Source organism: Rhipicephalus sanguineus, chromosome 8 (assembly GCF_013339695.2).
Source record: "Rhipicephalus sanguineus isolate Rsan-2018 chromosome 8, BIME_Rsan_1.4, whole genome shotgun sequence".
Lineage (NCBI taxonomy): Eukaryota > Metazoa > Arthropoda > Arachnida > Ixodida > Ixodidae > Rhipicephalus > Rhipicephalus sanguineus.
The window spans coordinates 167,339,760-167,361,125 of record NC_051183.1 but is presented as its reverse complement, the minus strand read 5'-3'; the positions used below and the strand labels follow the sequence as shown (position 1 = coordinate 167,361,125).

The 21,366-nt window shown below is 49.5% G+C and overlaps 1 protein-coding gene across 1 annotated transcript in view; it reads left to right on the top strand.

The window, feature by feature from the left end:
• The first annotated feature begins 391 nt into the window (after positions 1–391).
• Positions 392–21,366, top strand: part of LOC119403672 (kelch-like protein 10) — a 76,401-nt gene continuing 55,426 nt past the window's right edge. The window contains exons 1-3 of the mRNA XM_037670583.1: positions 392–511; positions 1,156–1,355; positions 3,729–3,897. Coding sequence (XP_037526511.1) covers positions 392–511; positions 1,156–1,355; positions 3,729–3,897 — 489 coding nt within the window. The remainder of the gene's footprint in view (positions 512–1,155; positions 1,356–3,728; positions 3,898–21,366) is intronic.

Genomic DNA, 21,366 nt, shown 5'->3' with positions numbered 1-21,366 from the left:
GTTTGTAAGACATCATGGCACAACTTCAAAGCGCTAAAAAACAGGGACAGACGAAAAAGAGTGGACACGACGAGCGCTAACTTGAAACTGAAATTTATTACAAGAAAGAGTAGAGAAAGTTGAACTTTATTAGATGGCGCACATGCGTGCACACTTGCGCAGACTGCTCACAACGCCCAAGAAAAACGCCACAAAATCACTTTGGTATGACACCAGATTTCTGGAGTAGATTATATTCGCATTCCAACAGACTCAGTGAAGGCTGGCTGACACACGCGTCGCCTTTCTCTTTAATCATATAGGCTTCGACTATCTCCCTTGTTAGTTTATTATCGTGTCTGAAAATTACAGAAGTGTTGGATAAACCAGGTTCACATCCGCATTCACGGAAATGCATCGCAAGGTGCGAATAGGCCGTTCCTTTGAGGCAGCTGTGGTGCTCTCTAAGCCTTACATTCAGGCATCGGCCCGACTGTCCAACATGGCACCGTCCACACGCGAGAGGAATGTGGTACACAGCCCCCTGTTTGCAGCGCACGAACTGCAAGCCATGTTTCACCTTGCATCGATTACTTTTGACACGCTCCTTAGTGCCAAGGCGCTTCTGCAAAGCAGGACATATAGCACTTAGCTTGTTCTTTGCAGAAAAAGCGACATCAACGTCGTGACGAGCGGCCACTTGCTTCAAGCGGTGCGAAAATTCGTGAAAGTACGGAATAATCACAGAGGGCCGTTTTTTGGGCGACTCATTGTCCTGCTTACTTTTGCCTTCCAACTTGGCCAACTTGAGAGCCTTCTGGGCAGCGGAGGCAATCACTGAATTAGGATACCCTGCGCTTCGCAACTTCTGAACCTGGTTCTGAACACTTTGTTGCATGAGGTGCTGCGCGTACGAGGAGGATTGGTCATGCGTAGGAAAGAAGCGCGGGAATTGTTTTTCGAAATGAAGGGTCTGCGCGGCGCGCAGCGCTGTAATATTCGGAAAACGTGATCGCCGCGGTCTACTGCACGAATTAGCGAGCTTGTTTGGGGGGTGTACAAAAAAAAGTCGCAGCCTGTTTACGGGCCCTTTAAAAGCTCAACCAAGTTTCCGTCGGAACGCGCCCGTCTTCTACTGATTTGATGACCACTCAAAAACATGCTTTCTCCACGCAGTCAATAACCGGGAAATCTTTGGATGTTGGTGAAGTTGCTGGCATCAACCTTTCCCACAAAATGTGGATGACGCCTCGTGTTCCGAAGCATATCATCTTTGTTTTCGGCGGATGGACTGTGGGTGCCGTCAACAACATGCACACGTACAACTGTCGCGCTGTCAAGTGGCGCGACATGGGCAACATGTACACTTCGCCCAGGTAAAATATAGTCCGCTTGTAGGCGTAGAAACGTCTTAACTATACAATTCTTCATAAGAGAAAGTTTGAAGCGATCGGGATGCTGAATATTTGCAGAGCATAGCTGGCTCGCCAACGTGAATGCGCAGTTACGCAAAGGGTGCTTCGTGAACACGAGCCAAGCTTTAGAGACCGTGAACGCAAAGGCGATGGGGCACTAAAGAAAACACGGAACCGTCTCGTATTAGTAAGTTTTATACAACGTTTCTGGTATTATTAAATTGCAACATAGAACATAGAACGTGCGGGACGATGTAATTGCTCTTGAAGGTTATACGGAGCCCCACGGCGGCACGGACGCCGACGGCGGAAATTAGCCTACATCTAATGTCGGTAGCACTGCTCTCGCAACAAAAATGGGTGGACTAGGTGTATCAAGACACGTCCTGTCATTGGCATCGATCTAAAGAGCTTTGCTGTATGTAGGTTCTAACAGAGAGCGTCGCATGTGCCGCAAATTTCTCGTTTCTTCTTTGCCAATGCCAGCATCGTCTATGAACTACGGCCAACGAACCCCAGTGGGCAGGCGCCAAACTATCCAAAGAGCAAAGCAGTGTGCAGCACCTCCGCCACAAGTCGGCTCTCCTCGCTGCATGTTACTTTATACGTTATGAACGATTGCGTCCCAGAGTTTTTAATGGTAAAATTATATATGCAGCGTGATTCACTCTAAATTGTTGATTGACCGTTAAGCATTAGTCGGATATAAAGGAAACTTCTTTTGAGCTGGAATGCTCAAATGGAAGGGGTGCGCTTATTAAGGAAATATTACATCTTATCGCATATTCGTGAAAATTACTGGCCGCCTAAGCAGGCACTATATTTCGTCGAAGAGGGATGTCTGTATATAGGCATCGTAGCATCGGCGCTGTTAGGAGAAGTTATTTAAAATGAATATATTACGCTTTGCTTACTTACACTGATACTTCGAGGCCAGGTGGCCAAACTTAGATTTTAAAAAATCTTCAGCATCAGTTGAGGTTGCCTATAGCATGAATGCTGAAAGGCCATTCCTTCTAACTTGGACAACGCACAGCCTTCATTTTGATTAAAATAGATACTCCGACTTAACATAACAAAATATAACAAAAACTACACAGACGTTTCGTCACCTATGCGGGTGACATCTTCAGTATGAACTGGCACCGAATGAGCGGAGGTCATCCAGTCATTTCTAGTCTCGTATGTCTCTGTACACATCCGGTAGGGGGCCACGGTTGCTGTTGCACGCCGACCTGTCACGGCGGATGAACCACGACTCGAGAAGCTTTCTCTTGCCCCACCTTTGTTCCCGAGCCAGCGTCGTCGCATTACTGAAGTCGAAGGCATGCCCCGTCGTCCAGCAGTGTTCGACGAGTTCGCTCTTGGAATGTGTGGCATGGGTGGCTTTGGCGACGTCCCCTTTGTGCTCTTTGAGCCTTGTTGACCGCTTCCTGCCTGTTTCGCCTATGTATGTGGCGTCGCAGTCCCCGCACGGTACCTTGTAAACGACCCCGCTTTGATCGTTCGCCGGGGTGCGGTCTTTAGGCTTGGTGAACACGTTTCCCAAGGTACAATGAGGTCTGAAAACGGTTTTAATGCCCAGCGGACGAAGTGCTCTCCGAACAGAGTCTGACACGCCCTGAACGTAAGGGATGGAGACAATGGATGTTGTGTTTTCTCGTGCCGCACTTCTTGTTCCCCCTCGCATACGTCTCATGGTGTCGTTGATAAACGTCCTCGGATAATGCCTTTGCTCCAACGCTCCAACCACATTTTCCATCTCATGTCGCCGCAAGTGCTGATCAGAACAAACAGCATCGCAACGGGACAAGAACGTCCTAACGACGGACCGTTTGTGCTCGGCCGGGTGATGTGAGTGGAAGGACAAAAAGCCTCCGGTATCGCATTGTTTCCGGTACACTGTTGTTTCCACCCCGCCATTACAAGCCCTGCGGACAAGTATATCCAAAAATGGCAAGGCATTATCCTTCTCTACTTCATAGGTATCTATTTTAATCATGAACTCTCCCGGCTTTTGGAACATTTTTGCAGCCTTCATTTGCCAAGATTACCCAACAATTTTCGCCATTTAGCCAGCGTTGGCCATGATATAGTCAACATATGGCAACTCTTGACGACATTTGCCAACACTAGACCGAGACTAGACACAATTAGCTAATTGTTCAGCCAACATTAACCAGTGCTTACTAGTGCTGGTAATGCGAGAGTTAATACGGTACAAAAGCTTCCAATCGTACAGAGAAAGTGGAGATGGTGCTTGGTCATATGCTAAGACGTGCTCTCGCATACAAGTTGTAAGGTTTGCACAAAAGAATGTGCTCTCTACCGCAGATGCTACCACGGTGTGGCAGTGATCAACCAGTGCATTTACGTTGTGGGCGGCTTCAACGGCCGCGAGATCTATCACTCTGTCGTGTGCTTCGACGTCACCTTGAACAGATGGACCTCCAAGGCGAACATGGAGTTCCCGCGCTGCTACGTCAGCGTTGCCGTTCTCAAGGCAAGCACGGACGACGAAAAGCAGCCGCTTTAACCACGCGCTATCACGAACTGCTGAAGTACTCATAACATGTCTGTTTTTTACATTCGATATCAGCAGGTGGAGTAAATCTGTCATGCATGCCTAACCCTGCGGCTGTTTAAACGCAGCTACCTCACTATTATGGAGTGCGCAAACTTAATACAGTTTTCGTTACGCATATACAATTGTTATTCTACAAGGCAAAAGAGCATTAAAATGCCGGTGTGGTTCATCCCATTTGGGAGTAATTAGTCCCTTTAAAGATATTGACAACCGATTTTGCAGTACTGGTTCTCTTTAGTCCATTGGAACGCATATCGGTCAGAGTGTCTAATTCCGGAATTGCAACGCGGAAAACGACGTGAAACATGTTTGACTGGATTGCCTGCAGTGACGATGACGTTGTAGACAGAGAGTATGCTGCAAGCAGTTCTATCGAAACATGCTGCAATTCAAGCCTTTAATGCCGCGGTTAATGTTCGCGTGTTGCGGTACGCCGCGCATGCGCCGTGGCTCGACACCAGCTTCCGGAATCGCTAGTTACCGCGAAAGCCGCGCCGTGTCTCAGCGCTGACACCTTTTGAATGAATGAGGGATGCCTAATAATACACAGACTGTAACTTTATGCACTAATATTGGAATGTCAAAGAAACAGTATCGCGTACAGCAATCCGGACGACTCATTTGCGCAGTCCCAAGGCTTGTCCATCAAGGGGCGTGATGTATGGTTCTTTGTGATTTTCAAACGCCACTGAAGTATACAAATCCTATTCATATCGCTAAAAGAATGCTCGACTCTGTCCGCAATATTTCACTGAATTTCCATTTTCACTAATGTTTAGTCCCACGTTCTGGCCCTTTGAGGGCCAACAGTGCCTCGATTAACAGTTATGACCCGTAAGTCGCGGGATCGAATCCCAGCCGCGGCTGCATTTCGATGGAGGTGAAATGCTAGAGGCCCATGTACTTAAAGAACACCAGGTGGCGAGGCTCGGCGCGTGGAAAACTCGACACAAAGAAGACACGGCACAGGCGCGCTGACTGAAAACTGAAGTTTATTGAAAGGGAAACGCGTATCTTGTAGTTGGCTAGTACGTCGCAGCAAATCACCCAAGACATGCCTTCACGGGCACATCCGTGAACGAAACGAACTCATGCAAAAAGTTTTAACTAGCGTGAAAAACAGAAATCTGAAGTCCTCAACACCAAAGCTAACATCAACGACGCGGCATACCGAAGTTATCTTACAGGTTTCGCTGAAGGTACCCGAACTCAGCCTCCGATAGATGTAGCGAAGGGTGACTAACACACAGACCAGTCTCACTTTTAAGGCGAAAACCTTTAATGTCTCATACTCGCGGCATCCGACCGTCCGTCTTCCGTCCTTGCCCTGGAACGGTACCAGTTGTGGCCTCTCCCTTCACTCTCCCAGCAATCACGTGATGGCACAGCGGCGCATAGCAACAGTGGCACGTTGCTGCTTCCAACGCGCGTAGCGCAACAACGCGGCGGCGGCGTCCAGCGGCGGCGTTGTCGGCGGCCATGGCATAGTCAGTCGAATGACCACAGGCTTTTACCGAACACACTTTGGAATTTACGAAGTGTCCTTAATTTTTTTTATTCATGGCAGCTTCTACCAGTTCCCTGGCCGCACAATGCGACAAGGGAACGGGTGTAGCGGTCCTCGCCAATTAAAAAAGGTTGCTGCAAGATATGGTGTTCTAAATGGCAGAAGTTCTACCTGTTCACTGCTTTGCGTTCTGCAAAGCACTGAACTGGTAGAACTTCTGCAGCCATTGACAGAAAAGTGTCAATGGAGCAAAAAATTATGATTATTAGGTCAACCTGATGAAGCTCTTCTATGCCTTTCTTATGAGTCACATAAATTACACTGCCGCAGCGCATAGGTGGCAATAAAAGAACAAGGAAAACAAGATGTGATTATTCGAAACTGTATCAAGAAGTTCCCAGGCCACAGCGCTAATGAAGAAAAGCTCAAAACTTGGTATGCATAATACTTTTAATGAGATTACAGAACTGCAACAAACAGCACAAGCTGCAATACTGTCCCTTTGCAAAGCTGGGTGTAGAAGAAAGGAAGCTTCGTCGTAGATGAGTGGAAAAAGGGGGCGACTTTATTGCCCGTAGCACATTTGCAAAGCGTCCATTCTAGGCCGTTCCAAATTCAGTTCAGCGCGAGACACGAGCCGCTCGCTCAAACATGCGCTAGTCTCATCGTCGTCCTTTTCTTCTAATATTTCACACTCCGGGGCCTGAGGTGGCGAGTTCGAGAGGATACAATTTTTGCACAGGCCTGAACAGCAGCGCGCCATTGGGTATTTTAATTTTACACGCACGAACTATGCCGTCTTTACTTTGAACGCATTCACTTATTACACCAGTTTTCCAGAACAGTCTGGGAGCGTTGTCCTCGTGAATAATCACCACGTCCCCTTTCTTTATGCTGTTAGTCTTTGATGGTTTCCTCGAATGAACGCTTCGGAGTGTGAGGAGATATTCACGAAGCCATCGCTTCCACAGTTGTTCCATTATTAGCTGCCTGTGGACCCACAAACTGAGCAACTCAGTATTCGTTTTTCCCCGTTCGTCTGAAGCTTTAGGTTTTGACAAGAGACGGCTACCTAATAAAAAATGAGATGGAGTCAAGATTTCTGGCTCGCTAGAGGAAGAGTAAATGTAAGATATTGGTCTGGAATTGACAACAGCTTCAGTTTCAGTCAGCAAAGTGCTCAGTTGCTGTGAATCAACAGACGCCTTACCCAACGACTTGCGAAGACACATTTTTACAATACGAACTAACCGCTCCCAAAAGCCACCCCACCAAGGAGCTCTCTCTGCAATAAATTTCCACGTTATGCTGTGGGTGGAGCAATACTGGCTGACTTCATCTTTCCTCAACAACTGGTGCATGGAAGCTAATTCACGTGCAGTTTTCTTAAATGTGGTAGCATTGTCAGAGTACACTTTTCGCGGTATTCCCCGCCTTGCACAAAATCTTTTGAAAGCCATGACGAAAGCGTTTGCGGTAAGTCCAACAACATACTCAAGATGAATTGCTCTGACAACTGCACACGTGAACAACGCTATGTACACCTTAACGCCCGTGAAATCTTTCACGAACACTGGCCCTGCAAAGTCAACTCCCGTAACTTCAAAAGGGCGCGAATAGCACACACGATCACCGGGAAGTGGGGCTACCGGTGCACTCGCAGCCTTGATTCGGAACCGCGCACAAATCACGCACTTTCGTAGCACTCGCTTCACTGCTTGCCGCGCTCTGGGCACCCAGAACCGGGTGCGGAGCTCAGTTAAGGTATCGCCGACACCACCATGGAGCACAGTTTTATGCGCTTGAAAAATGATGAGGCGCGTGACCGCATGGTTGCAAGGCAGTAGCACAGGCTTCATCTCGTTGTACGTGACGTCGGCGTTCTGAAGGCGAGTTGTGATCCTCATGACGCCCTTCTCATCGATGAAGGGATTCAGGTCTCTTATTGAGGACGTCTTGTCGAGGTCTTGTCCAACTTCGAGTTGGGCTCTCTCCTTGGCATGAGTTTCTGTCTGGGTTTGCCTGAACCAGACTTTCTCTGCTTCTTGAAGTTCAGTAGCTGTAAGTCCCCCTTCCCTATGAGACATGGGCGATCGACAGTTGTACACGAAGCGCTTTATCCATGCGGTGACTCTTGTGATCCGCAACCAAGAACTAAATCTGTCGACATTGAAAAGTGGTTTTGTTGTGACGCTCAATAGTATTGGGGCGCTTGTCTTTAACTCGGACGCAACTTGTTCGTCTATAGCTCCAGAATCTCGATTGTCAGGCGATCTTGGCCAACTATCTGCCGGACGTCGAAGCCAGTCTGGTCCTTCCCACCAGAGCTGGCTATTTCGAAGGTCTGTTATTGAAAGTCCCCGCGTCAGCAGATCGGCTGGGTTTTGTGTTCCCGGACAGTGATGCCACTGACTTGGATCTGTTGCTTGACGGATCTCGTTGACTCTGTTGGAAACAAATGGCTTCCACTTGGTTGCTGAGCTTTGGATCCAACAAAGCGTTACAGTTGAGTCCGTCCACATGTGCTCTTCCATCTCCCAGTGCCTCGATTTTAGAGCTTCCTGCAAGAACTTTAGGACTCTAGAAGCCAGAACAGCGGCTACCAGTTCCAAACGTGGTAACGTGATTCGTTTGATTGGAGCCACTCTACACTTCGAAAAGAGAAGCTGAATGCCCACGTTACCGCATCGATCTTCAAGTCTCAAATAAGCGACGGCACCGTAAGCACAAGAGCTGGCATCCGCGAATACATGAAGCTGTGAGATTGTAGGCTTGTCAAGTAATAACTTGAGATCGCACCTGGGAAGTGAGAAGGGCGGAGATCCTTTCAGTTCGTTGGTCCAAGTTTCCCACTCATTTTTAAGTGGCTCAGGCATAACTTCTTCCCACGCTGTACCGTGCTCCCACAATCTTTGAAAGAGCACTTTCATCCTAATGATGAACGGTGATAGCCAACCTAATGGGTCAAAAAACCTTGCTGTCGTCTGGAGGACACATCTCTTTGTGTTGTTCCTTTCTTTGAGAAGCTCCAACAGTGATTCCATGTTTAAAACAAGCTTGTCAGCTTTCGTATCCCATAGCAAACCAAGAACCTTGGTAAGAGGCGCTGCTGAGCCGGAGTCCAATCCATTAGTGATGTGTCGTCTGAGCTCATCATCATTAGTGGACCATTTCTGCAGCTTCATGCCAGCTCTGCTCAGGATGAGATTTGCTTCTTTGTAGAGGCGGAAGGCTTCGTTTGAAGAACTAACTCCTGTGACGAGATCGTCAACGTAGAAGTTCTCAGCAAGTTGCACTGCCGTTGATCTCAGCGCAGGATCGACGTGACTGAAATGGTACTGGAGCGTCGCTGTCAAGAGGAATGGACTTGCCGTGGTTCCAAATGGCACTCGTGTCATTCGATATTCCACAATTCTTGGTGTAGGTTCACTCGGCATCGGCGGGCTGTCAAACCATAAGAACCGTAAGGCGTCTCGATCAGGCTCGTGAATGCCGATTTGAAGAAAGGCCTTTTGTACATCGGCAGTAAGGCCAATCTTGTGCAGCCTGAAATTCACCAACATCTTGACCATGTTGTTGTTGATCTTCGGTCCCTTTTCTAATAATTCGTTCAGAGACGCTGCTCCACGTGCGTGTGACGAAGCATCGAAAACCACCCTCAGCCGTGTCGTCGAGGATGATTCTCTGATAACAGCATGGTGTGGCATATAGTAACATCTCTCTGCCGTCTGTGATCCGTTGATTTTTTCAGCGTGATCATCCATTTCATACTGTCTGACCGCTTTGTCGTATTGCTGAATGAGTTCCTCGTTGTTTCCAAATCTCCGCACTAAACCTTGTAGGCGTCTAACTGCAACGCTTCGGTTGTCTGCGAGATCTGTCCTGACGCGCTTCCACGGAAGCGCTACTTCATATCTCCCGTTTTTAAAGGCAATTTTCTCCGTGAATTCCCGTACCACTTCATTTTCTTGGTCTTCGTTAGAAGAAGGGTCCGAAATGCCTATGCTGTCTAGATCCCAGAACTGTTGTAGGGCTTCAGACACGTTAGATTCTGCGCAACTCGTGCGGAGTACACAAACGTGCGTGCTGGCTTCCTTAAAAATGCGTCCATCATATGGAAGCGGTCCTTGAAAGGTCCAGCCGAGCTTAGTGCTGATCGCAGCTAGTCCGGTGACTTCCTCGTGCGAACAAACGTCGTTCAGCACTATCTTCCACATTTGATCGGCTCCAATGAGTAAGCTAATGCCGACTTCTGTCTTTAGGCCAGGTAGCGATACAAAGTCAGCAATAAACTTATTTTCAGCAACAAGCTTCTGCACAAATGCGTGTGACTGTGGAGGTTCAATCAAATGATCGCAAATAAAAGGAACCTCTAATGCCTCGATTTCGTGCTTGACGCTGTCAAACTGGCTCATCAACGTAACCTTGACTAAGTTGAGTTGCTCTTTTGGCGCGCCACTGGAACCACCAAACGCTTTCACGTCTACATCTACCTTCTTCATTATGGGCAGGCTTAGTTTTCGAGATATATCTTTTCTAATAAACGATCTTTGACTTCCGTTGTCGAGTACTCCTCTTATGAAGCAAGAACTGTGGTCACCTAGAGCCCATACTCGGAACGTCTGCAGTAATACGTCATTCTCAAACAAGCTGTCTGGAGACGCTTCAGCGGCAGCATGCAAGCTTGGGCTCGGGCGTTCACTTGCTTTCTTCGTTCGTGCGTAGTTAGGGTCACAAACAGCTGTTGCGTGCTTCCCTTTACAGTTAGCACATCGGATGTTGCGTCGGCAATCTTTAGAGCGGTGACCTGATATTGTGCACTTGAAACATCTACCCGATCTGGCTAGGCGGCTTTTCTTCTCATGCAAACTTAAGGTAGAGGTGCACGCTTCCGTAGCATGTGCGGGAGAAAGGCAGAAAAAACAAGTACCTGTCGTCTTGTTAGATTCGCTGTGCAAAACGGAAGCGGTAGGCGTCGCACTGGGCCTCCTGTCACGCCTTCCTTCAGGTGTGTCGCGCACACAGTTCTCCTGTTGCCCGCTTTTCTCACGGGCTTCTACCTCCAGCCGTAGATGATCCAACAGCTGCTGTAGCTCCGTTTCCGACGATTGAGTCTCGTTGGGCCTTTGCAGTGAGCTCTGTCGCTTGTAATGTTCCACCACGATGTCATTGGGGATCACCTTGGTCAGAATCTCGACAAGCATCGCAGCGTATGAAAGCTCGTCCAAGAGCTTTGAGACCTCTCACGTGTATAGTCACCGTATCTAGGAGATTCCTCATGGCGGTCACGTCAGTGGAGCATCGTACAGGCTTGAGTGTTCTGAGGTTTTCCAAGTACTTCTGCTCGATGATCCTGGTGTTTCCGAAGCGGTTGGTTAGAATTTCGATGGCATCGGCATATGAAGCATCAGTCACTTGAATTCCCTCGATCGCTTTGGCCGCTGGTCCACCCAGAAGGGATTTCAGGTAGTGGAATCTGTCGACGTTCGTCAGAGCGGCGTTTGTATGAACGGCATGCTTGAATACATCCCAGAACGGCTGCCACTGTAGCACTGCTCCGTTGAAGTGAACTAAGTCAAGCTTCGGTAGTCTGGAAGCACCGGCAACCGGCCTTGAGGCATCACCGATGGAACGATCTCCCGAAGTCGTACCTGGGTTTGAGACGTCGTTGGGCATCGGCAGGCCTCGGTCCGCCGTCGTTTCAGGCTGAAGTTGTTCGATGTGATAACAGAGAAGGGACAACGTTGCTGCCGCGTTGTCTTCATACTCCGAGACCGACGGGTAGTCCTCGGCAGCTTGCTCGTCCGTGAGGTGTGCCTCCAGCTGTTCGTTGAGCACACGTAGTCCGTCGTTGCAGTTCTTCAGTCTGTCGTGTAGCACTCGAAGCGCCGGGGCGCTGAACTGACTCGATTGAATGACTTGACTTGCCTCGTTACGGAGACGCGTGTGCAAGGCTCGTTGGGTCGCTCGTTTGCCCTTGATCCGATCCATCTTCGTTGCTGTTGAAGTCCTTTCGTGGTCGGGTCGCTTGGTTCACAAAACTCCCGGGTTTCTCGGCACCATGAAATGTAGAAGAAAGGAAGCTTCGTCGTAGATGAGTGGAAAAAGGGGGCGACTTTATTGCCCGTAGCACATTTGCAAAGCGTCCATTCTAGGCCGTTCCAAATTCAGTTCAGCGCGAGACACGAGCCGCTCGCTCAAACATGCGCTAGTCTCATCGTCGTCCTTTTCTTCTAATATTTCACACTGGGAGGGGTATCCTGGAGGTTTTGGGCTGCGAGCCCACTTTGGTAGCAGACAAAAAGATACAAGTCCCCGCCAAAATAAAGAGAGCAGGTTACAGCGCCACAATTTCCTAGATACATTCACCCGCTCTACAATGTAGGCCACCGGGCAACTAGTACTAGGTCGCACCTCAGCTCCGCCGCGGACACCCCTGACTTTGTGGCGTTCGTTGACGCAGCAAAGTACCGCGGCAGAGCCAATTTCGGGGCTGTGGTCACTGATCTTCCCGGTAATATCCTCACGGCAGCATCTCTTCTAGATACCACAATGGGTCTCGGGCTGCTACACGAGTGTTCATGACGGGGTCAGCCTAGGAGGAGGCGGCCCATCTCCTTAGCAGCAGTCGAAATGGCACAGAGATTGACCTGGTTTCCTGCTCACATGGGCAAGGATGCCCACCGCAATGTCAATGAGCTTGCCCATACCCGCGCACGCGAACTGTCCGACCGTGACGCGCAGTCGGCCTCTAATTTGGGAGATGACATCCGGCAGCTTGATCCGCTACTCACCTTTAATGAAATTTGTAAATATTATGAATTGGCCAGGCGTAGCTTCGCGCTTCCGCAACCTCAACTCTCGAGGACCCAGTCAATCACCTTAAGAATGCTGCGAACGGGTGCCCGTCGCGATGAGCTTACAGTAAGTTTATTGACAGCATATAAAGCCGCACTGCCCTCATTGCGACGAGAGACGATGCACGTGGCCTCACATGCTCTGACAATGCACGGCGCTGCGCGATGGCGAGCCTCTCAGCACTGAGGACCAGGGGCGTAGCCAAGGGGGGGGGGGGTTCAACCCCCCCCCCCCGAAATTTTCCAGTTTTGCTTGCGTATATATACGCGCACACATACAAACGCACGCACGAACATACATAAAGTATGGTTGACCCCCCCCCCCCGAAAAAAATTTCTGGCTACGCCCCTGCTGAGGACGCCTGTAGGACATCAATCACCCGCTCGAACCGGGAGGTCCAAATCCGGGCTGTTCAGAGGGCCCACAATGTGGCGGAGGGGCGCGTCAGTTTAAAAATCATCCTCGTGAAAAATCCGACGATCATTTCTTGCCCCTGCCAGGCGTTAAATCGTGAATCAAATAGGCCTACCATGTTCTCGTCCACTATTCACAGCCAGATGCAATACTGTGTCTACGACGGTGAAATGCAGAGTTACGTGTCGAGGCTACATGGGCGAGGTTTCACCTAATAAGCAGCAGAAGACCCTTGAACATGTACAAAGTATGCCGCGCCATACCTATTACATTTATGAGAATCAAATTGCGAACCCGAGACACCCGTTAACATGCCGCAACGAACACATCTGAGAAAACCGAGTGAGCACGGTAGCTGCCTTGACAACGTTTGCACACGGCACGCGTTATGGGAGCGGAGTGTGGACGGTTGTTATTTCAGGTTCGCGCAAAGCACTCATCTCTCCATGGTTGCTGTTTAAAGGGACAGCTTCGACGATCTCGTACAAAGACATCGAGCCTGCATAGGAAGTCCTAATTAAGGATCATTTTGAGACCGATTACGCTCTCTGCGAATATTTTACAAGACTTCAAACATGCGAACCACTACAGATCGAAGCAGCGCCGCCACACGAGCTTTCACCTTCCCTATACGTAGCATTGTTCCATTACACGTAGCAACGGCTACCGATCTGATTGAATATGTTCAGTCTACGCCACCGAACCTCCGGTGCACAGCGAGCCTCGTCTTGTGTTACAACGTGTTCCGTACTGCCGTGAGCTGCGCGACAGTGTTTATCTCGAGGTTTCTTTTCTTGGACACTACGGATTGCCTCTGTCGGTTCAAGTCTAATGATTGGTGACTTATAAAGCTGCGAGCTCGTGTACGACACGTAAGGCAACCGCCGAGCGGAGTCGCTTCAGCTTGCCACTGCAGTGGACGCCGGGCTCTCGCTATACGATCAACGCCATGATCCACGCGTCCACTGTAACTTGACCTCTGAAAGCACAACTACATTGCCCGAGTTTACGCTTATCGGCGAATGTTTTCAAATACTTTTTTGTTTGTCCGCATACACATTGGTGTTTCCGGATTATCGGCGTATAGGAGAATAAACTAAGAACCGCTGGTACTGTTACGGTACATGGCGATGCAAATCTCAACCTTTCCGCGATCCGGTTCGTGTCCGCTGCCCGACGGCGCGCTGCCGCTAAAGCGGTTCTAGGGTTTAGCCTCTATACTGCCGCACATGGTCGCGGACAGGGGCGTAGTCAGGGGGGGGGGGGGTTGGGGGGTTCAACCCCCCCCTGAAGTTTTTCAATTTTCCTTGCGTATATATACACGGACACATACAAACGCACGCACGAACATACATAAAGTATGGTTGAAACCCCCTCCCCAGTCCCCGAAAAAAATTTCTGGCTACGCCCCTGGTCAGGGATGCCACGGAGAGGGTAACGCAGCTCAACCCGTCAATTAAGTGCACTGCCGTCGCCAATGACGGCTACGCACTCGTCGAGTTAAGGAGGAAAGGCAGTGCTAAGGAGCAAGCTTACATCTAATTGTCCCTACATGGCTTCATACAAGGCGCATTCATGAATTTATGGTGCGAATGATTTGATGCTGTAGCCTATACGCTGATAAAAGTAAAAAAAAACATTTCAGTATCTATTTAAGCAGACTAAGTGTTCATCGCGCACGCGTATTGGGCCCGTTACTCTATTTACGGTAATTTAGCCTTATAATGCAGTGCACTCGGGTTTTACAAGGCGAGTTTTTTTTTTGTTGCTTATAGTTGATAACAGGTCTGCTTGAGGTTATGGAAGCCCATCTTGCCGAATGTCATACTATTGTTAATCGTACCAACAGAGCGTATAATTCAGACGAATGACCTTATACAGAATGTTTCAATGCACCCTCGTAGCATGCCCGCTATGCCACTTGCAGCCGCTTCATTCTTGCGGCAGAGCGCCAACTATCGGGAAATGTATACTATCACGGGGTCGTGACGTCGACGAAGGCAGCAGCATGAAACTCCTTTATTTGGCCGAACTTGTGGCCGGGAAAAGAAAACTCAAATTACATTTAAGGCGGAAAGTTGGGCTAGTTGGTAACGTGAATAATAGGACATGTTTACTAGCGAAAAAGACGAGGACGAGAAGAAGGAATCTAGCGTTGTCCTGTATTCCTTCTTCTCGTCCTCGTCTTTTTCGCTAGTAAACATGTCCTATTACTTAAACTACAGCAATACACGCTGTACACTGATAGCGGTGAACAGGGCGTCGGCCGTCGAAAAGTTGCTCATGGCTGGGACGCGCCGTCTTTTATATATCACGCATCTAACTTTCCAGTCTTTTCACTGGTGGTCGCGCAAGCTCTGGAATAATCTAGACTATTCGCGTCCTGCGCGCAATCTTGACAACGTGATCTACTACAGTCGCGAACCTTCTCGAACACTGCGGCGCGGTCAGCGTCGAGCGTTGCTAACCCTCCTTGCTGGTCAAACCCGAATACCTGAAAATAAAACAAGAAGTGGGCGTGGCATTGCCCCCCTCTTGTGACCTAACATAAAAGGAAAAAACAACGAGTACATACATAAATAAATTACAATAACAAAGAAAAAGCAGACTCCCAGGTTCGCTAACGCGCAAAAAACGCCTTAAGGCGCACAGCATGGACGACTTCAGGTCATGCGCGGCGTCGCTGGGAGTTCGTAATGCCGTCCGAGATGACCTCGTAGCCAAGAGCGCTGAGACGTCGAAGCACCTTGTATGGCCCGAAGTATCGCCGAAGAAGTTTTTCACTGAGCCCACGTCGGCGTATCGTCGTCGAGACACAAATACGGTCGCCGGGCTGGTATTCCACGAAGCGTCGTCGAATGTTATAACGGCGGCTGTCAGTCATCTGCTGATTCTTGATGCGTTGGCGGGCGAGCTGTCGGGCTTCTTCGGCGCGCTGAAGGTAAACAGTGACGTCGAGATTTTTTTCGTCGGGGATATTCGGCAACATGGCGTCAAGCGTCGTCGCCGGGTTCCTTCCGTAGACCAACTTGTAGGGCGTCATCTGCGTCGTTTCTCGCGCGGCCGTGTTGTATGAGAATGTCATGTACGAAAGGATGACATCCCAGGTCTTGTGTTCGACGTCGACGTACATGTCCAGATGACGGCGATGGTCTTATTTAGGCGCTCGGTGAGACCATTGGTCTGTGGGTGGTAGGCGGTGGTCCGGCGGTGGCTTGTCTGGCTGTATCCCCGAATCGCCTGAGTTAGGTCTGCAGTAAAGGCGGTACCTTTGTCCGTGGTGAGGACCTCTGGGGCGCAATGACGTAGCACGACGTTCTCAACAAAGAACTTGGCTACCTCGGCGGCACTGCTTATGGGCGTAGCGGGTCAGGTACTCGGTAGCTACGACGATTCACTTATTACCGCTAGTCGACTTTGGGAACGGCCCCAGGAGGTCCATCCTGATCTGCTGGAACGGTCGCCGAGGTGGCTCGATCGGCTGAAGAAAGCCCGCTGGTCTTGTTGGCGGTGTCTTGCGTCGCTGACAGTCTCGGCATGTCCTTACGTAGCGAGTGACGTCGGCGGCAAGGCGCGGCCTGCAGTACTTTTCCTGTATGCTTGCCAGTGTTCGGGAAAAACCGAGGTGTTCTACTGTCGGGTCGTCGTGCAGGGCCAGGAGGACTTCTGGTCGCAATTTTGAAGGAACCACGAGAAGGTATTTGGCTCGAAGTGGCGATAAGTTGTTCTTTTGGAGCACGCCGCGGTGTAAGAAAAACGACGCCAGTGCTCGCTTGAGTACTTCCGGAACGACGGTGGTCTTGCCCTCTGGATAAGGCCTCTGAGTTCCGGGTCGGATCGCTGTTGTTCAGCGAAGTCGTCACCACTTATGGTTCCCAGGAAGTAGTCATCATCCTGGTCGTCTCGCGGCGGCAGTTCCACGGGGGAAAGAGACAGGCAGGCGCCAGAGTGTTTTCTTCCGGTCTTGTAAACGACGGTAATGTCGAATTCTTGAAGTGTCAAGGTCCGTCGTGCGAGACGACCTTAAAGGGACACTAAAGAGAAACAATGAATTGGTTTAGATTGATAAAGTGCGCTTGGAGAACTCTTGTGTAGTTTATTTCACCACCATAGGTTTACTATTAGAGGAGATAACCAAGTTCAAAGTTTCATTTTTAAATTTCGCGCCGAACTTTGTAATTCGTGACGTAAAAGACTTCAAAAAGCATTTAACGTATTTTGGCGCCACTGGCTCGACGAAATTTCCACAAACTCGTTATGTCAAGTCTCTGGCCCTCTCAGGGGACAATGTACTTCGATTAAACCGATTAGGAATTACTTAGGTCCAAGCAGGCGCCGTCCAAAATATGTGACGTCACGGCAAATGGTGCGGGAATTCCAAGGTGGCGTCGCCACCTGTATTTTCTTTTTGCGCGTCTTCTCGCTTATTAAGCGTCTTCGCGCAGAAAGCGTGGTGCTTTCGGTATCGTGGAAGACTACTCTACTAATGCGAGAAAAATCGTTTTGCTCTTTAGTGTCCCTTTAAGGGTCCTTCAAGTTAGTTAGCCAACACAGGGCATGGTGCTCGCTCACAACTTTGAACGGCCTGCCGTAAAGGTAGGGGCGAAACTTTGATGTAGCCCAGATTATGGCAAGGCACTCCTTTTCTGTCGTAGAATAGTTGGCTTCCGCCTTTGATAGCGACCGGCTAGCACAGCTGATTACCCTTTCCAATCCGACAGTCCTCTGCAAAAGAACGGCGCCGAATCCTTGTGAGCTTCCTACCAAGATGGATACATGACCTCTCGGTCCGCGACGATGGCTGGCGGGCGTTTAGCCCACTGAGCTACCGCCGAACAGACAAGGGGGCTACATGAACGCGCCTTTGATCTTTCAAAGGGGACGCTTATAACATCCATCCATGCAAGAGTATTGTGAGAGAAAAGTGGACTGTTAATCTAGTTCCAGCTAGCAAGCGGAACTTGTTTGGACAAAAGTTCCACTTACGTAGGTGCAGCTAGTGATCCAGATAAAGCTCAGCTATGCGGAACAGTGTTCGGTTGCTTGCACTGGACCCTACACCCTGCAGCGCCCCACTTACTAGCTGGATCGTAGTTCCAGCAGTTAGGTCTGTTTTAATAGCACTATGCCACACCACACTTTGTAGAACACTTATATATGTATATATATATATATATATATATATATATATATATATATATATATATATATATATATATCCTTCTTTTCCTCGCGCTACCCGAGCATGCGCCCAAACCCGCTGCCGCTCTTCGTCATCACACTCGGCCGCGCTGCGAAAGGTGCAGCTGATGACGCAAAGTTGGGGACAAACTTGCGTAAGTACGACGCGATTCCCAGGAATACCTGTAGCTGTTTAATACAGGTTGGCACGGGATAGTTAGTCACAGCTTGAATCCTTTCAGGAAGGGGCTGCACGCCGTCCTGAGATATGGTATACCCGAGATAGGATATTGTCATCATGCCAAACTGACATTTCTCCCGGTTAAGGCGAAATCCAGCGTCATGCAGCCTCTTCAGAACTTCGTCGAGATTTCGTAGATGCTCTTCTTCAGTTACACCGATAACAAGGATGTCGTCGAGGTACACAACGCAGGCTTGGTCTTTCAGCGAACCCAGTACTGTATTCATGGCCCGCTGGAACGTGCTTGGGGTGGTTCGCAACCCGAAAGGCATACGGTTAAACTCGTACAAGCCAGAAGGCGTACGGAAAGCCGTCTTGCACTTATCCTCTTCGGCGACGTTGATTTGCCAATACCCCGCTTTCAAATCCAGAGATGAAAAGAATCTTGAATTTCGTATGGTGTCAATAGCGTCGTCAATACGCGGCAGCGGGTATGAGTCGGGTATGGTGTGCTTGTATAGCTCCCTATAGTCCACGTAGAATCGTAGGCTACCGTTCTTTTTGCGGACTAAAACGACAGGCGCAGCCCATGGACTAGAAGACGGCCTGATTACATTAGCGGCTAGCATTTCTTCTATTTGTTCGGCAATCACGGCCCGCTCTCTTTCTGCATATCGCCGTAACGGCACAGACACCGGCGGATGATTGTCAGTCGGTATACGATGTTCTAGTAAGCTAGTGCCAGGGAGCTGCGCAGTACTATCGGCAAAAAGTGATGTGTGCCTTTCGAGCACGGCTGAGATTGACTGCAGCGTTGCCGGCTCCCCTTGGGAGCTTTTATCCGGAGAAGAACTCGGGGTCAATCCACGGATGTGGACGCCGTCGCCATCTATGGTGAGCTGCACTTGACCTGACATGATGTAGTCCGCTCCCAGAACCATGTCAGCGGGTAGGTCCTCGAAGACGGGAACGGCGGAAAGTAACTTACTCCCGGCTTCGGTGTGTAGCTGCAGGTCCACCGCACCTACAGGGAGTACGCTGCCGCCGAGGCCCAGTAGGGGCGGCTCGGTCCAAGGCTGGAGGGTGACTGGGGCGTGTCGGCGAAGCAGCGCCGTTCGCTGGGCTCCAGTATCCACGAGTGCCATGAGCTCACCGATGCCGTCGACGCGGGCCCGAACAGTTGGAAGTGGCCGCGCTTGGAACTGGGTGGCTTGGCGTGGCGTTTGTGGGCAGTCCTTGTATCCATGCCCCAAGCGCCCGCAGGAAAAGCATCCGCGCCGCGTGGTAGCGGGTTCCTGTGGGGAGACTGCAGGAGCGCGGCGTCTTGCAATTTCCTGCAACTCTGCTGCCTGTCGGATAAAAGCATCGATGCTTTGATGGACTGTCTGCACAGACAGTATGGCCGCATGCGTCGAATCGTATATGCCATCGATGTCATACTGTCTGGCTGCCGGAGAGGGCCAGGCAATATCGCAAGCTTGCAGGAGGCATAATTTGTCGCAGATGTATGCGGCAATGTCTTCAGTTCGGGCTTGCCGGCGCGACCGCATCTCCATGAAGCGAGTGTCATAGGCTCCCGGAAGCGGTGCAAATGTGGACGTGGGGGCCGCGCACCAAGTAGTCCATGAGGCATACTTGCTTCCCTGAAGACGATGCCAGGCTTGTGCAGCTCCTCGAAGGCGCCCTTCCGCGACGGATTTCTTCGTATACTCTGGCCAAGAGTATTTCGTGGCGACAGAGTCGACGGTCGAGACCCAGGTGGTCGGATCGTGCTGAAACCCGTGAAATTCCGGAATAGCAGTCTCAGGTAGCGGCCCAGGTGCGGCGCATCCAATAGCGGTAGTGGAACTGCTTGCCATGTTGGTGAGGCGTTGCGTCAACACGTCCAAGAAACGGGTCATTTCGGAGTCGCCACCCTGTGCTTGAGCCGCCGTGGAGGCCTGGACGCCTTCCCCGGAATGTAGTGGCTGCGAGTCCGAAAGCACTCGCCCGCTTCGAAGGGTGATAGAGGCAGGCGTATTAACGTCTTCTGATGGCTCTGTGTGTCGCGACTGCGCCATTGTCAAGAGAGGAACAGCGACAACGCCCGTTCGTGGGCCGGCTGTTCTATTCTCTGGCCTGCGTCCTTCTCTTCCTATATATATATATATATATATATATATATATATATATATATATATATATATATATATATATATATATGTGTTACAAAATCTATGTTAGGCTACATTTGTGATAGCTTTCGCCCATGCTTCACATGGGCATGATCTGAAAGCTGAAGCCTATTGCTGAAGGCACTCAATCCTATGAAGTACTACTCGCAGAATAACAGTACTGCTAACAAGGCCTGCTATCTCGGCTGGCAGTACAACATGAGTAAGATGGGTGGAAAACACTTTTGACTCCTTTATTTTGCAGAAAACCTTCTGCAGCATGGTGAGATGGACATACAGGCAATGCAATTCCAGAGTAGAAACTCATGAGTAAACCATAGTACACAAGTCAGTACGATGAACATCAGCACACTTGGAATGAAAACACGAAATTAGATAAAATAAAAAGTATGAAAAGTATTGGAATGGAGTATTCAGATATATCAGTGTACTAATTAAGCACACTAGAGCAGTGGTCGACCTTCAGTGCAGATAAAGAATGTGCACTGGCTACTCCTATCATCCAAGCAAAATATATAAGGGTGGAAACTTGCGATGGCTGGTGGCGCATGATGAATGTGACAACAGCGCAACAAAAAAATGTCTGACGAAGAAAACAGACCCTTTCAGAATGACTTTCGACATTGTTTATTAGCGAAGCGAAACACGTATGTGTCTGGATTGAAGGCACGCGTCGGGGAGGGTGCAGTTATCGACTGCTTCAACTTTACAGTAACAAATCACTTGTCACGTGTTGATTGTGCCGGAGCAGAGTACGCAATTTAAAATTGACCGAGGTACGCAATCTCTTTTTCCCGTTACGCAACCGATGGGGAACTTACACACCAGCTATCAAACTTTCTGATGTGATACATCTTAAGTATCTCTCGCAATAACTGAGAGCGTTGCTTACCTAACAGCTTGGAATGGTCAGAGGGGCACGCAGCCGCAGTCACAATAGCGAATTCCAAGGTTACTGCGTTCCGCTCTTGTGTTACTGTAAAGTCATCGACGCGGTTAACAGCACCCTCTCCGACGCGTGCTTTCATTCCATACTTCATATATATATATATATATATATATATATATAT